The following is a 17,206-nucleotide window of genomic DNA, read 5'->3' on the forward strand; positions in this document are numbered from 1 at the left end:
AAGTATACCTTTTTGCAACTACGTTAACTGTTTCCTTGAAATAGGCGTCCAATGCCGACAAAATTTCTTCGTAGGACAGAGTTGCTACGTCGCATCGGGGAAACAATTTCACTATCACACGGTACGTTTGCACGCCGACACAAGACAATAAGTGAGGCTGCCGCTCGTTACCTTGAATTCTGTAGGTGGCGAGATGAAATCCAAACTTGCGTGACCACTCAGTCCATGTCTCTTGGGTTGGGTCAAACTTGCGAAACAGCGGTGCAACTGCATGTTGTGGCTGCGGTAGCGGTGAAGCGGCAGCTGCCGCATCGGTTTGAATGGCACGTTGACCCTGGACAAGCTGTCCAAGGGCATCCAATAACGCCTGCATCTGCTGATTCTGCAAGCGATAAAATTCGGCCAGTACATCTGGAGATTGTGGCGAAGCCATGACACACATAAATGTAAGCAATTAGAAAGAACAAGACCCTTTCCGTTAACTCGGTGCCAACTGTTGTGGCGTAACAAGACAGCTACGCCACACTGAAGTAGCCGAAAGGCATGCGTAATCTTACGTAGGCTAGAGTGAGGTCTGAAACAGGATACTTAATGAATGGTAACAAGAAAAATACGTAGCTGCTATTATACTTAACTTTTAATTCTTCATGTGAATACAGCATTCCTGGATGATACAAGTGAGACTCTATCTTAAAATGGTCAATGGCGCCTTGCTAGGTCGTAGCCATTGACTTAGCTGAAGGCTATTCTAACTGTCTCTCGGCAAATGAGAGAAAGGCTTCGTCAGTGTAGTCGCTAGCAAAGTCGACGTACAACTGGGGCGAGTGCTAGTCCGTATCTCGAGACCTGCCTTGTGGTGGCGCTCGGTCTGCGATCACACAGTGGCGACACGCGGGTCTGACATGTACTAAATGGACCGCGGCCGATTTAAGCTACCACCTAGCAAGTGTGGTGTCTGGCGGTGACACCACACAAAGCATCGCGAATATTAATATGCGCTTGCAGAATGCCTGTGGAGACCTGGCAGTGAACAAAAGCACGGTGAGTCGTTGGGCGAGGCGTCTCTCATCATCACAGCAAGGCCGCGCAAACCTCAGCGGTCTCCCGCGTGTGGGCCAGCTGCACACAGCTGTGAGTCCTGCAATTTTGGATCGGGCGGACACTCTCATTCGAAACGATGGATGGCTAGATTAGATTAGATTAGATTAGTACTTGGTCCATAGATCATGAATACGACACTTCGTAATGATGTGGAACGTGTCAGGTTAATAAAAGGTGTCTATACAAGATATTACATTAGACAAAATATTACATGACACTCAATATTTTTAATTTTTTTTTTTGTGGGTGTTGGGAAATTACCCACTTACTATATCCAAAAATTCATCTAATGAGTAGAAGGAGTTGCCATTAAGAAATTCTTTTAATTTCCTTGTAAATGCTATATGGCTATCTGTCAGACTTTTGATGCTATTAGGTAAGTGACCAAAGACTTTTGTGGCAACGTAATTTACCCCCTTCAGAGCCAAAGTTAGATTTAACCTTGAGTAGTGAAGATCATCCTTTCTCCTAGTGTTGGAGCCAGGTACACTGCTATTACTTTTGAATTCTTTCAGATTGTTAATAAGAAATTTCATAAGTGAATATATATATAGTGAGGCTACAGTGAAGATTTCTAGCTCTTGAAATAAGTGTCTGCAGGATGATCTTGGATGAGCTCCAGCAATTATTCTGATTATACGCTTTTGTGCAATGAACACTCTTTTACTCATGATGAGTTACCCCAGAATATGATGCCACACGAAAGCAGAGAATGAAAATAGGCGTGGTAAGCTAATTTACTCAGATGTATATCGCCAAAATTTGCAATGACCCTAATAGCATAACTCAAACGTTTCAGCAAATCCTCAGTGTGTTTTTTCCAGTTCAACCCCTCATCAATGCATACACCTAGAAATTTTGAATATTCTACCTTAGCTACCGATTTCTGACCGAAGTCTATATTTATTAATGGGGTTATTCCATTTACTGTGTGGAACTGTCACAATCAAACACCTCAATGCTCAACTCGACCTCTCTGTTGGTAGTGCTGCCACTCGTCCGCAAGCTGAGCTACTCAGAGGTGTGCGACCATTGGGTTCCTCGCCGCCTAACAGGAGACCGTAAAGAGCAACGAAGGACCCTCTGTGCGGAATTGCTTGTGACTGATCGTGACAATTTTTTGTTGAACATAGTCACAGGCAGTGAAACATGGATTCATAACTTCGAACCGGAAACAAAAAGGCAACCCACATTACCGTTCCTCCGAAGAAAAAACATCGAAACCACACTCTCAGCCGGTATAGTCATGGCGACGGTCTTCTGGGACTTCTATTCAATGTCCTCCCTCATGGTGCAACGGTCAACTCTGAAGTGTGTTCTGTTATCCTCATGAAACTGAAGAAACGACTTCAACGTGTTCGTCGCCACAAAAATTCAAACGAACTTCTCCTTCTCCACGACAATGCAGGGCCTCACACAAGAATGCGCACCCGGAGGAGTTCAGAAAATGTGATTGGACTGTTCTTCCTCATCCACCCTACATCACGGATCTCACACCTTCCGGCTTCCGTCTGTTTCGCCCAACGAAGTATGCACTGTGCAGGAAGCAGTACGTGGATGATGGGGAGGTTAGTGATGCAACAAGACGTTAGTCCGATGTCGACCAGTAGAGTGGTGCCATGCGGGCACCGAAGCCTTCCAAATAAGGTGGTGTAAGTCCGTCGCATTGAATGGAGATTATGTTGAAAATTAGGTTTTTGTAGCCAAACGAGTGGGAAATAATATAGTTTATTTGACTCCTGGATAAAATCAACTTTCTTTCAGAAAAAAAGGTGTTGCATTACATATTGAGTGCCCTCGTTTTTGTAGATGATTTGGGGATATGCGAGGTGTGAAATTCAGTCCATAGAGCTGCCGCCTCTGGAAAAAGCAACGGTTGTAGCCAGATTAGGCTTCGAAGTGAACTGAGCATGGATGGCAGATGCAGGTACTGCATCAGATCTATGCGACAATTAGTTATATGTTCCGTAGATAATTTGAACGATTATTTTTACTGTAATGATGAGCAACGAGTCAGACTACAGGATACGAATAAATCATTAGTTTCATTGGATAGCTACAATCTGGCCGTTTACAAGATCCTCAATGGCACACTGGCCCAGGTTGAAAAATAACATTACAGTGTATTAGAAACCGACAAGAAGAGCTGCATACATATATGTGACGTATAAACAGGTAATCTGTATATAGATTATACATCAAAGAGTTTTCATGTAAGATTAGTCGTTTCTTTTTAAAATATTGTTAAAATAAATTACATAAATATTAATAACGACAAAATTTCACATTGAATAGGAACAAAGCGACCAGATAAAATAATTCGCGCCAATCAGACTTCCGCTCCGGGACTCTCTGCTCATGACGTGATATTCTTAAATTACTCAATGCATACTACCAAAGAAAAATCTCACCCGGTAACCTACAGAAACCTAAAAAATGTTAACCATGGCGCTCTTCAAAAGGATTTCTCAGACATCCCTTGGCATGATATAAGCAATGAACCGACTTTAGACGGAAAAATTCGGGAATTACGTCGCAAAATTATTGCACTGTATGATAAACATGCTCCTCAACGCACTGTCAAGGTAAAGAGAGCTCCCGCTCCGTGGCTCACCACTGCATTACGCCAGTTAATGAATAAACGTGATGCTGCACATAGGGCCTTCAACTGTAACCCAACTCCCGAGGCGTACGAAGCTTATAGGGAACTCCGAAACAGAACCAAGCAAAGCGTGAGGAATGCCAAAATCAGACATGCCCGCTCTGTCGTATGCGGCATATCAAAACCTGCTGCACTGTGGAAAAAGCTGCGCAGTTTCGGTATAGGGAAGCGAAGATCTGACGCTGTTTATCAAGCGTCTGCAGAAGAATTAAACGATTTCTTCTCAACAGCTGTAAACTGCCACGCAGCGACAAATTACCAGCCCCAAGATATCAGTCTCTCGAGAGACAAGTATTTCCTAAAACATGTCACTACCGGCACAGTACACAAGGCAATTATGCGAATCTCTTCCGAGGCAGTAGGAAATGATGGAGTGAGCATTGGCATGATTAAGAACGTCGTAGACATTATTATTCCAGTTATCACAGACATCTTCAACCTGTCTCTTGTCAGTAGTACATACCCTACTGAGTGGAAGCAAAGTTTAATTCAACCTATACCCAAGACTGACAACCCTAAGTCGCCAGATGACTACAGGCCAATCAGCATACTACCTGCAATATCTAAAGCCCTAGAATACATCGGCCACAAACAGCTGACGGATTACCTCAAAACTCATAACATCCATGACAAATATCAGTCAGGCTTTCGAAAGCACCATAGTACAGCAACTGCACTAATCAAAGTAACTGATGACATTAAACATGCTATGGACAGACGTGAAGCTACCATCCTAACACTGCTTGACTTTAGCAAGGCTTTTGATACAGTTGACTTTGATATATTACTAATTAAAATGAAATAGCTGAATTTCTCAAACAGCGCAATACACCGGTTCGACAGCTACCTCAAAAACAGAAGTCAACAAGTCATTTGTGGGTCGGAAAAGGCATCATGGAAAAACGTGCGCTCTGGAGTTCCCCAAGGCTCCGTCCTTGGTCCATTACTCTTCTCACTGTACATTAATGATATTTCTTCAGTGATTCACTCCTGCAACTACCATCTATATGCCGACGACATCCAACTGTACATAAGTGCAAGCCCCAAGAACATTGCTGACGCAGTAGCGAGTATGAACGCAGATCTTTGCTCTGTTTCTCGATGGGCACAGAACCTAGGTCTGAAACTAAACCCCAAGAAATCCCAGGTCATACTTATATCTCATCCAAAGTTAATCAGCCGGCACTTTCACGAAACAGTCCCTCAAATACTCCTCAATGGTACCCAACTACCATACCAAAAAACAGTGAAAGACCTTGGAATAATCTTGGATGAACACCTAAACTGGGAAGAACAAACAGTTACAGCTTGCCGGAAATCGCTCTCCTCCCTCCATGCAATTCAAAAATTTAGAAAAATATTTCCAACCCATGTTAAACAAAAATTAGTCCAAACACTAGTCTTGCCTAATCTTTACTACTGTGATGTAGTTCAACACGGCACAAATAGTGAAAATTCGGGATGCCTCGAGCTAGTGATGAATGCTTGGGTTAGATACGTGTGCATTGGATACGCCCACATAAGGCACGCGATCTCCACACGATGTGCTTACTTCATCGATTTCTTAGCCACTGGTGCCCCCAATACTTATCTTCTCACATTAAACACCTATCATCATTCCACAACCGCAATACCAGATCGGATACGTCTAGCATCTTGGCTGTACCTTTACATAACACAAAATCTTTCTCCGTGTCATTCTCCATCTCAGCCATACGACTATGGAACGCGCTCCCCTGTGATCTGCGTCTTATCCAGAACCACTCAACATTCAAGAGGGAACTCAAAACTTACATATTAGGGAAGGTATAGCCAGCGCCGGCTTTAGGGTGGGGCGACCCGGGCGGTCGCCCAGGGCGCCGGGGCCCAAGGGGCGCCACGTACTAAACGCATGTAAAAAAAATAAATTACAATTTACAATCACCCATTTCGCGAAACTAAAATATTATTCAGTCTCATTCAACATACGTCACTAATCTCACGAATGCGCGATGAATTCGGGGTAGCAGAAGAGAAATCATGCTGAATGCAATCTTCGTATTGTCTGCAACCATCCATGTTTGACGCGGGCTAGCACGGGCTCTACCAAAGCGCCTCTCTTATTTGTTTCAAGAACTGCAACAAGGAAGAGCCCATGCAGCCGCACCATCTCTCGTTCACAACAGAAACTACCGGTCGCTCCAAATAAAAGAAAATACACTGTGAAATATACATTACATTATGATTTAATTAATACGAATGTATTTATATCGAATATTTGTGACTTAATGACTCATGTACATTAATTAATAGATCATGCAATGCGTGCACTTCATTCATAGAGAATTCTCCCCTAACGTACTGAAATAATACAGCGCCACACAATGTTTGTTAGACTGCATATGTTGGCAGCGCTACGATTTGCACCCGCATGTCAGTAATTGTCAGTAAGAGTCGGAGGCAGCGGTCATGTTTTCGTGGCTGAATAATTGTGAGTGAAACGAGTGTCGTGACTGTCAACATTTTAATTTTCTGGTAAGTGCGAAAAACATTTTTATCTTTCAGTTCAGGTTTTTTTCTAGTTACGTCTACTGATAGGTGAATTTCTTTATTTGTTATAGATCGAATATTGTGGTCGCGAAATAGAGCAGTGTCCAAGCAATAATTTGTCAAATTATTAAATCATGCCAGAAGAGAAGGAAATGATTAAAAAAAAGCTTTCTGGTTCAGAAAATCGGAAAAGAAAAGCTGAAAAAGAAAAAGTTCTTGAAGAAACTAAAAAGCACATGAATATTTATAAGTACCTTAAAGGAAATTCTAAGGCAAATACTTCAGATATTGAATCAAAAGTCCATGTATCAATAAATATTTCTTCAGACTGTGAACAATTATACACAAAAAATATACAATCACATATTGAAGGTGATCAAATTGACCAGCGCAGTACATCTTTGCATGAATCCTCTGATATTTCTCCAAGTCCAAATGAACACATGACATCTGTGGTCGATGAAAGTATCAACGTTCTTGCAATAAAAGAATACAATGTTTCTGATGTAGGTACGTGGCCAAAAGTACTTAATGCTAGAGATATAGATCGCATTATAATATGTGGACCCTCACAAGTATGTCTAAATAACTTTCCAAAAGATGAAAATGGGCGTCATTTCTCTTCAACTCATTACACAAGAAAACTATCAAACGAAGAAACTATCAGACGACGGTGGCTAGTTTCTTCTGTATCAAACGACAGTGTCTTTTGCTTTTGTTGCCGACTGTTTGATTTAAAATCAACTACTAATTTGACTACCACTGTGGGTTTCAGAAATTGGAAACATTTAAGTGAAGCTCTGAAACTGCATGAAAATAGTCCTAACCACAAAAAAGCATTTACTCAATGGACTGAAGCTGAAATCAGGTTTAAAGCTGGATTAACTATTGACAAGGAAGAACAAAAGCTAATTTCTAAAGAAAGTTTACGATGGAGCAATGTGCTTCAAAGATTGATGCACATTACTTTGTATTTGGCTGAAAATAATACGGCATTCAGAGGGTTATCAGATAAATTATTTACCCCAAATAATGGAAAATTCTTAGGTCTTGTACAGTTATTGGCAAAGTTTGATCCAATCATGGAAGATCACGTCAGACTGGCATTGAGTGGTGATTTGGCTGACCATTATTGCGGCAAAAATATACAAAATGAATTAATAGAACTCATGGCATCACACGTTATGTCTACAATCGTGTCCCGCATAAAGGGTTCAAAGTATTATGCAATCATAGCTGACTGTACTCCAGATATAAGCCACAAAGAACAACTTTCGATAACTTTAAGATGCGCCGACATAACAGAGGATGGCGCACGTGTAAAAGAACATTTCATCTCATTTCTGCAAATACACTCCTGGAAATGGAAAAAAGAACACAATGACACCGGTGTGTCAGACCCACCATACTTGCTCCGGACACTGCGAGAGGGCTGTACAAGCAATGATCACACGCACGGCACAGCGGACACACCAGGAACCGCGGTGTTGGCCGTCGAATGGCGCTAGCTGCGCAGCATTTGTGCACCGCCGCCGTCAGTGTCAGCCAGTTTGCCGTGGCATACGGAGCTCCATCGCAGTCTTTAACACTGGTAGCATGCCGCGACAGCGTGGACGTGAACCGTATGTGCAGTTGACGGACTTTGAGCGAGGGCGTATAGTGGGCATGCGGGAGGCCGGGTGGACGTACCGCCGAATTGTTCAACACGTGGGGCGTGAGGTCTCCACAGTACATCGGTGTTGTCGCCAGTGGTCGGCGGAAGGTGCACGTGCCCGTCGACCTGGGACCGGACCGCAGCGACGCACGGATGCACGCCAAGACCGTAGGATCCTACGCAGTGCCGTAGGGGACCGCACCGCCACTCCCAGCAAATTAGGGACACTGTTGCTCCTGGGGTATCGGCGAGGACCATTCGCAACCGTCTCCATGAAGCTGGGCTACGGTCCCGCACACCGTTAGGCCGTCTTCCGCTCACGCCCCAACATCGTGCAGCCCGCCTCCAGTGGTGTCGCGACAGGCGTGAATGGAGGGACGAATGGAGACGTGTCGTCTTCAGCGATGAGAGTCGCTTCTGCCTTGGTGCCAATGATGGTCGTATGCGTGTTTGGCGCCGTGCAGGTGAGCGCCACAATCAGGACTGCATACGACCGAGGCACACAGGGCCAACACCCGGCATCATGGTGTGGGGAGCGATCTCCTACACTGGCCGTACACCACTGGTGATCGTCGAGGGGACACTGAATAGTGCACGGTACATCCAAACCGTCATCGAACCCATCGTTCTACCATTCCTAGACCGGCAAGGGAACTTGCTGTTCCAACAGGACAATGCACGTCCGCATGTATCCCGTGCCACCCAACGTGCTCTAGAAGGTGTAAGTCAACTACCCTGGCCAGCAAGATCTCCGGATCTGTCCCCCATTGAGCATGTTTGGGACTGGATGAAGCGTCGTCTCACGCGGTCTGCACGTCCAGCACGAACGCTGGTCCAACTGAGGCGCCATGTGGAAATGGCATGGCAAGCCGTTCCACAGGACTACATCCAGCATCTCTACGATCGTCTCCATGGTAGAATAGCAGCCTGTATTGCTGCGAAAGGTGGATATACACTGTACTAGTGCCGACATTGTGCATGCTCTGTTGCCTGTGTCTATGTGTCTGTGGTTCTGTCAGTGTGATCATGTGATGTATCTGACTCCAGGAATGCGTCAATAAAGTTTCCCCTTCCTGGGACAATGAATTCACGGTGTTCTTATTTCAATTTCCAGGAGTGTAGATGATACAACCGGTGAAGGTCTCACAGAACGCATTTTAAAAACATTGAGTGATCTTACCTTAACATTAATGACTGCAGAGGACAGGGCTACGATAACGGCGCGAACATAAAGGGGAAAAATAAAGGCGTCCAGAACAGAGTTAAGAAGTTAAATCCACTAGCTTTTTTTGTGCCATGTGGATGCCATAGTTATAATTTGGTATTGTGTGATGCGGCAAAATCATCAGTAAAATCCGTGGCACTGTTCGGAATGTTACAAAAAATGTTTAATCTATTTGCTGGATCGGTAAATAGATGGAAAATTTTGACCGACCATTTGAAGATATGCACCCTGAAAAATGTAAGTGACACACGCTGGGAAGCTCGAATTGATAGCGTCAAAGCGGTCCGTTATCAATTATGCGAAATGCATGACGCTTTGGTTTCCTTGGCCGATGCTACTGAACAAAGCGATGCTGCGGTGTCACACGAAGCGACAACACTAGGAGGACAATTAAAAGACTTCAGCTTCATTGTTTCTCTCGTGACATGGTATGATGTTCTGTTTCAAATTAACGTTGTGAGTAAAGCAAGTCAGTCACCCACAATCAACTTTGTCGAGTTTATGGGAATCCTTGACAAATGTTGCTCTTATTTGGAAACATATAGACAAACAGGTTTCGAACAAGCTATTGTAACAGCAACTGAACTGGCTTCGGATCTTGATACGCAGCCATCATTTAAACCACAAATGCGATTAAGACGTATTAAACGCAGGCCGGGTGAAGAGGCTGTTGATGATCAAATAACTGACCCAAAAAAGAAGTTCAAAGTAGAGTTTTTCAATGCACTGTTGGACACCGTGCACATATCCATGAAAGAAAGATTTGAACAGATGCAAGAATTTTCTGCGACGTGGAGTTTCTTGTTTGACATTAAAAAAAAATCAAAATAAAGAAGAACTCATACAATGCTGTTCTAAATTACAAGAAAAGTTAACTGTCAACATGAAGTCAGATATTGATGGAAATTTGCTGTGCGACGAAATTTTAGGCCTGCAACACTATCTCGAAGACAGCCAGGCAACGCCTATTGAAGCCTTAAACTTCATAAAAGAGCATAATCTTCAAGAGTTATATCCCAACATCTGGATAACGTTACGTATTTTGCTAACAATACCAGTGACTGTCGCAAGCGGCGAACGCAGTTTTTCCAAACTGAAGTTGATAAAAACGTACTTGCGGTCTACAATGTCTCAAACAAGACTAACCAGTTTGGCCTCACTGTCCATCGAAAATGAAGTTGCAGAAAACTTGGACTTTGCTAATCTGATCAGAGACTTTGCCGACAGAAAAGCGAGAAAAGTAAAATTTTAGTTGTTTATAATTGTTTTTCATTAGGCGTAATATGTTTTGTGTTCAGATGACTGACAGAAAATATAGGTTTATGGCTTACAGTTATATTAAATTCAATAAAAATATGGTAGCCAATTCAAAATTAGTGTTTTCTCGTTATACATATTACCTCCTATATATAAAAATCAATTGTTGTGTGTTAGTCTCACCAAAACAAAGAAATGGCTTGACCAATTTGAATAATTTTTGTTTTGTTTTGTTCGCTTTAGTACAGGGGTGCTTCAGGAAAGAAAAGAAATATTTGGGATATACGAGCCTGTTTCAACCACATTTTACGCATCTTTTCTTTGTTTGGAACACGCAAAAACAATTTTCTGGAGTTTTTGTAGATGTACAGTGCAGTACTACGCAATATTTTTAGACTATTTCCCAAAACGTGAATGCCCAAACAATATATCACTGCTACAGTGACTGTTACGGCAGCGACAGCATCATGCTGGACTGACGTCACAGGCTACACAAGACTCACATGGAGCGTCTTAGCGGGCTTTCAGATTATTTGGATTTCATTTCCATTTAAAAAAATAAAATACGGCCAGTGTGCCGGCCAGCCTGGATGTGGCTTTTTGGCGGTTTTCCACATCTTACTAGGTGAATACCGGGCTGGTCCTCACGTCCCGCCTCAGTTACACGACTCGCAGACATTTGCGACACATTCACACTATTTCACGATTTACACTGGATGCAGACAGCAGGGGTACACTACTTCCGTCCCGGGGGTTGTGGGGTGGTGGCAGGAAGGGCATCCGACCACCCCTTAAAATTAAGCATGCCAATTCCGTACTTAACCCTGCCGACCCTGCGCACAATGCGGGATAAAGGCGGTAGCAAAAGAAGAAAGAAAGAAAGGGTTGTCATGCAGGATACACATAATCGTACTTTGGCTCACACCATGTTGGCGGGCCACTTGCATAGAACTTGTACTAGGGTTCGCCTCAATATCGTGTGGAACCTGTTCCTCTAGAACCCGGCCTTCCAGATTTGGTGTACGCAGTCTGCCGCCTCCCTGCACCTTCGTCTGTCTGAAAGGACCCATGATCACACAAAAGCACAAAAAGGGCTTGAAATGTTCCGTGTTGTTGGCGTCTGTGAGGGTACTTGGTTTGGAATAGCCGTGCTGCCTCTCAATCAAACGGTTCAAATGGCTCTGAGCACTATGCGACTTAACTTCTGAGGTCATCAGTCGCCTAGAACTTAGAAGTAAATAAACCTAACTAACCTAAGGACATCACACACATCCATGCCCGAGGCAGGATTCGAACCTGCGACCGTAGCGGTCGCTCAGCCCCAGACTGTAGCGCCCAGAACAGCACGGCCACTCCGGCCGGCTGCCTCTCAATCGTTTCTATCTGCTTGGCCATACACAAACACCATCTCGGCTTGTTCCCGACATGAATACCGGACCATTCTGCTGCTTACAGTACGCTGCGTCAATCACACCGCCTGCAACAAACAAGGAACACACGGCATGTCGTCAGAGGAACTGACATTCGTCAGCCCCATCTACTGTGGCGATGTTGCCGAGTGGTCAGCGCGACAGAATGTCAATCCTAAGGGGCCGAGGTCGATTCCCGGTGGGTCGGAGATTTTCTCCACTCAGGGACTGGGTATTGTGTCGTCCTAATCATCATCATTTCATCCCCAAGTCACCGAAGTGGCGTCAAATCGAAAGACTTGCACTCGGCGAACGGTCTACCCGACGGGAGGCCCTAGTCACACGACATTCTCATTTATTTCCGGACACATATTCATAGGACCTTTTTTCCTCCAATTCTAGTGAGGAATGAGACCTGCAGTTTGTCAGTTTTATTAATGTTAAGCCTGTATATCAGTAAGTTGAAAACGTAACGAAAATACACTACTGGCCATTAAAATTGCTACACCAAGAAGAAATGCAGATAATAAACGGGTAGTCATTGGGCAAACATATTATACCAGAACTGACATGTGATTACATTTTCATGCAATTTGGGTGCATAGATCCTGAGAAATCAGTACCCAGAACAACCACCTCTGGCCGTGATAACGGCCTTGATACGCCTGGGCATTGACTCAAACAGAGCTTGGATGGCGTGTATAGGTACAGCTGCCCATGCAGCTTCAACACGATACCACAGTTCATCAAGAGTAGTGACTGGCGTATTGTGACGAGCCAGTTGCTCGGCCACCATTGACCAGACGTTTTCAGTTGGTGAGAGATCTGGAGAATGTGCTGGCCAGGGCAGCAGTCGAACATTTTCTGTACCCAGAAACGCCCGTACAGGACGTGCAGCATGCAGTCGCGCATTATCCTGCTGAAATGTAGGGTTTCGCATGGATCGAATGAAAGATAGGGTAGAGCCACAGGTTGTAACATATCTGATATGTAACGTCCACTGTTCAAAGTGCCGTCAATGAGAACAAGAGGTGACCGAGACGTGTGACCAATGGTACCGCATACCATCAGACCGGGTGATACACCAGTATGGCGATGACGAATACACGCTTCCAATGTGCGTTCACCGCGATGTCGCCAAACACGGATGCGACCATCGTGACGCTGTAAACAGAACTTGGATTCATCCGAAAAAACGACGTTTTGCCATTCGGGCACCCAGGTTCGTCGTGGAGTACACCATTGCAGGTGCTCCTGTCTGTGATGCAGCGTCAAGGGTAGCCACAGCCACGGTCTCCGAGCTGATAGTCCATGCTGCTGCAAATGTCGTCGAACTGTTCGTGCAGATGGTTGTTGTCTTGCAAACGTCCTCACCTGTTGACTAAGGGATCGAGACGTGGCTGCACGATCCGTTACAGCCATGCGGATAAGATGCCTGTCATCTCGACTGCTAGTGATACGAGGCTGATGAGGTCCAGCACGGCGTTCCGTATGACCCTCCTGAACCCACCGATTCCATATTCTACTAACAGTCATTGGATCTCGACTACCGCGAGCAGCAATGTCGCGATACGATAAACCGCAATCGCGATAAGCTACAATCCGACCTTTATCAAAGTCGGAAACGTGATGGTATGCATTTCTCCTCCTTACACGCGGCATCACAACAACGTTTCACCAGGCAACGCCGGTCAATTGCTGTTTGTGTATGAGAAATCGGTTGGAAACTTTCCTCATGTCAGCACGTTGTAGGTGTCGCCACCGGCGCCAACCTTGTGTGAATCCTCTGAAAAGCTAATCATTTGCATATCACAGCATCTTCTTCCTGTCGGTTAAATTTCGCGACTGTAGCACGTCATCTTCGCGGTGTAGCGATTTTAATGGGCAGTAGTGTACGACTGTCGATCAGTTCCAGTCACAGAAGTTGAATGGTATTTCACTGCCATGTATCAGGGTACAGGCCAAGTTACTGAGTCATTCACTCATTTTAACAATAGCACGGCTCTTCGGCGATGTCGCCACGACTGTCGCCTGTGCCCGCAGAGTAATGCCACGGAGGTACCTACCAGAGGCGCCACAGCTCAGCACTGTCTCCGGCTGCTCTGCCGCAGGTCCGCGCACCGCGATCTGGACGTGGACAGCGCAGTGGTGGGCGGGCGCACGGCGCGCCAGGCAGTGGCCGCCGACCTGCCGGACCTGGCGTGGGAGCTGCCGCCCCCGCACGGCGAGCGCGACGCCTGGTCGGACGCCGACCGCCAGCTGGCGCCGGCGCCGGCGCCCAGGGGCGCGGCCGGCGCCGACGCGTCGCAGCTCGCCCTGCGCTTCGCCTCCGTCACGCTCGAGTTCGGCGCTGATCCGACGGCCGCCAACCTGCTCGACAGCAGGTGTGAACGTACAGTCCTACGGCACCATCGATAAATCTTGCTCAGAAAATTTGTACACCACGTATAAAGGGTGAATCACCAAAACTTCCAGCGCATATATATATTTATATTTAGCGTATGACGCTACGCACATAGTTTACACTTATTACATTATGAAATTATATGACAAAATACACTATAAAATACATAAGTGAAGCATACATATTCAGATAAAATATACTACATAAACACAATAAAAAGTAACATCACAGCAGACATTTTGCGTTACACAAGTCTTCAAATTCTGACGTCCAAATTGGCGATCCATTCGAGGCAGGGCGGTGTGGCGTTGAAGAAGTCAGCCCGACTACCCTGGTAGGCTCTTAATTTACAGTCCTGGGCGATGTGCTGTATTGTTTGATTAGGTGCCCCACAGTCACAGCTAGGGCTGAGAAGCTTTCCCCACTTGTGTAGATTGTGTGCACATAGTCCACGTCCTGTTCGGATTCTGTTTAGGCTTTTCCATAGTTGTCGTGGAAGTTCAAAGCCCTTAGGTTTCTCTTATGGACAGATAAGTTCACGGTTGTCAGGGGAGGCACTATCACTCCAGCTCTCGTGCCATTTAGTATCCATGCTGAAGTTGGCAGCTGACAGTTGTTGGGCCAGTCTTAAAGGGGGATTTCTGGAGTGGAGTCGTATTCTTTCCAAAGTTGGGACATCTTCATGGGTAGGAAATGGGGGGTTATGCATTATTTTTGTGTATTCCTTCATCAGAGTTTCCTGTCTTCGCAGGGAGGGTGGAGCTATAAGTGTTGGAAGCCAATATGGTGAACAGTCTTTATGCATCCAGTTATGGTTCTCATAACAGCGTTGAGCTGGGTGTCTACCTTGTTTACATGCTTGCTGGTTAACCATGCTGGTGCACAGTACTCGGCTGCAGAGTACACTAAGGCGAGTGCAGAGGTTCGTAGTGTGTCTGCTGCTGCTCCCCAGTTTGTGCTGCAGAGCCTCTGAATGAGGCTGTTCCGTGAGCTTCCAACGCAAATATTGCGGAAATGGAAAACGCTATTGATGTGCTGATTTCACAGAATGGACTGGAAGTCAGAGGCTCGTATTGATAGCCAATCAACAGATTGTAATAATACTTACAAAGTGTGTTTTCCAGCAATCATACACTTCCTTTAATAGGACAGTGCCTATTGGAAGGAAGGAAGGAAGATTGGGTTTAACGTCCCGTCGACATCGAGGTCATTAGAGACAGAGCACCAGCTCTGTGTCATGGATGGGGAGGGAAATTGACCGTGTCCTTCCAAAGGAACCTCCTAGGTTGGGTTGGGTTGGGTTGTTTGGGGGAGGAGACCAGATAGCGAGGTCATCGGTCTCATCGGATTAGGGAAGGACGGGGAGGGAAGTCGGCCATGCCCTTTCAAAGGAACCATCCCGGCATTTGCGTGGAGCGATGTAGGGAAATTACGGAAAACCTAAATCAGGATGGCCAGGCGCGGGATTGAACCGTCGTCCTCCCGAATGCGGTACCAGTGAGCTACGAACCATCCTAGTATTTGCCTGAAGCGATTTAGGGAAATCACGGAAAACCTGAATCTGGATTGCCGGACGTGGGTTTGAACTGTCGCGCTCCCACATGCGAATCTAGAGCGCTAACCACTACGCCACCTCACTCGGTCAGTGCCTGTTGACATTAACACACTAAAAATAGGGTAAATTAGAATGTTAGAGGTGTTTGTTGCAGGATTCTAGTGCGAGTCGTTCACTGGAGATCGTATTTTGAAAAGTTCCCACACCAACAATTATACCACACCTGTGATAGCACATGCTGGAGAGTAACATAATTGTGTACACTGGTTGTGTTGATTCTGACCAGTAACGAGACAACTGACCAATACAGGTTCTGTGCAAAATGACCACCATCAGCAGCAATCCTTTCTTCCAGTTTGGTATGGAATGACTTCTCCACGCGTGCTAGCATTTCGGCAGAGATGTCCGAGCAGGCGGCATTATACTTGGCATGGCCTTGTAGATAGGTTTATTTCGCTTTCCCCACAAAAAAGAGTCTACAGCGTTAAATCCAGGGAATAGGCTGGTCAAGATACAGGTCCTTTACGTCCAGTCCAAGAATTTGAGAAAAATTCGTGAAGACATGCTGCACTACTTCATGTACTATGGGCTGGACAACCACCATGTTGGTACCACAATTCGCAGCTAGTCTGCAAAGGAACGTGTTCTAGCATCCGTGGAAGATGGTTTGTTAGGCGGCTGCGATACTTTTGCACATTCATTATTCCGCCTGTGAAAAACGGGCCTATGAGCTGATGGCTCACTATCCCAAAACACACTTTTACACTCCATGGACTCTAATGTTCCACCTGACGAGGACAACGGGGATTATCATCAGACTAATAGTGCATGTTTCGGCGGCTTACCTGGCCATGATTGGTAAATGTGGCTTCAACACTAAACAAGATACATGATACATCCTGAGTATCCTGTCTTAACGCCCATGTGCATAAGTTAACACGAGTCTCCTAATTGTTTCCACGCGGCTCTTGATGAAGAGACATGTGGTAGGCATAGAACATGTGTCGGAGAATGTGCAGGGCACTTGCCTGATTCGTGCCACTTCGTCATGCGGTTTCACAGGAGCTAACGTGCGATCAGCTACATCAATAAGAACATTAATTTCCCCCTCTTCTGTCATCACTTGTTTCCTTCTGTTATGTTGTCTAGATGTTACAGATCACTTTCACGTAACTGGTTGAAGTGGTTCACAAATAATCGCTGTCATGGTTGACGTCTATTGGGAGATCTTGCCGCATACACCGTCCAAGGACGGACTGCATTCTTCCTACACTCTCCATACACCGTGAGCTTGTCCGCTTTTTCTGCGCTGGTAAATCCCCTCCACCACTCCCCTACTGCTTGGACTATCTATCGATCTATCGCTTGAGCCTTGTCCTGCAGGTACGGAGGGTCAGCCATCGTTAATCG

At 45.4% G+C, this 17,206-nt stretch overlaps 1 protein-coding gene across 1 annotated transcript in view; it reads left to right on the top strand.

The window, feature by feature from the left end:
- LOC124594948 (transient receptor potential cation channel subfamily A member 1-like) overlaps positions 1-17,206 on the top strand; it is a 187,501-nt gene that overhangs the window by 146,861 nt on the left and 23,434 nt on the right. Inside the window, exon 7 of the mRNA XM_047133459.1 lies at positions 13,949-14,221. Within this exon, the coding sequence (XP_046989415.1) occupies positions 13,949-14,221 (273 nt within the window). The remainder of the gene's footprint in view (positions 1-13,948; positions 14,222-17,206) is intronic.

The sequence above is a fragment of the Schistocerca americana genome, chromosome 1, assembly GCF_021461395.2.
Source record: "Schistocerca americana isolate TAMUIC-IGC-003095 chromosome 1, iqSchAmer2.1, whole genome shotgun sequence".
Lineage (NCBI taxonomy): Eukaryota > Metazoa > Arthropoda > Insecta > Orthoptera > Acrididae > Schistocerca > Schistocerca americana.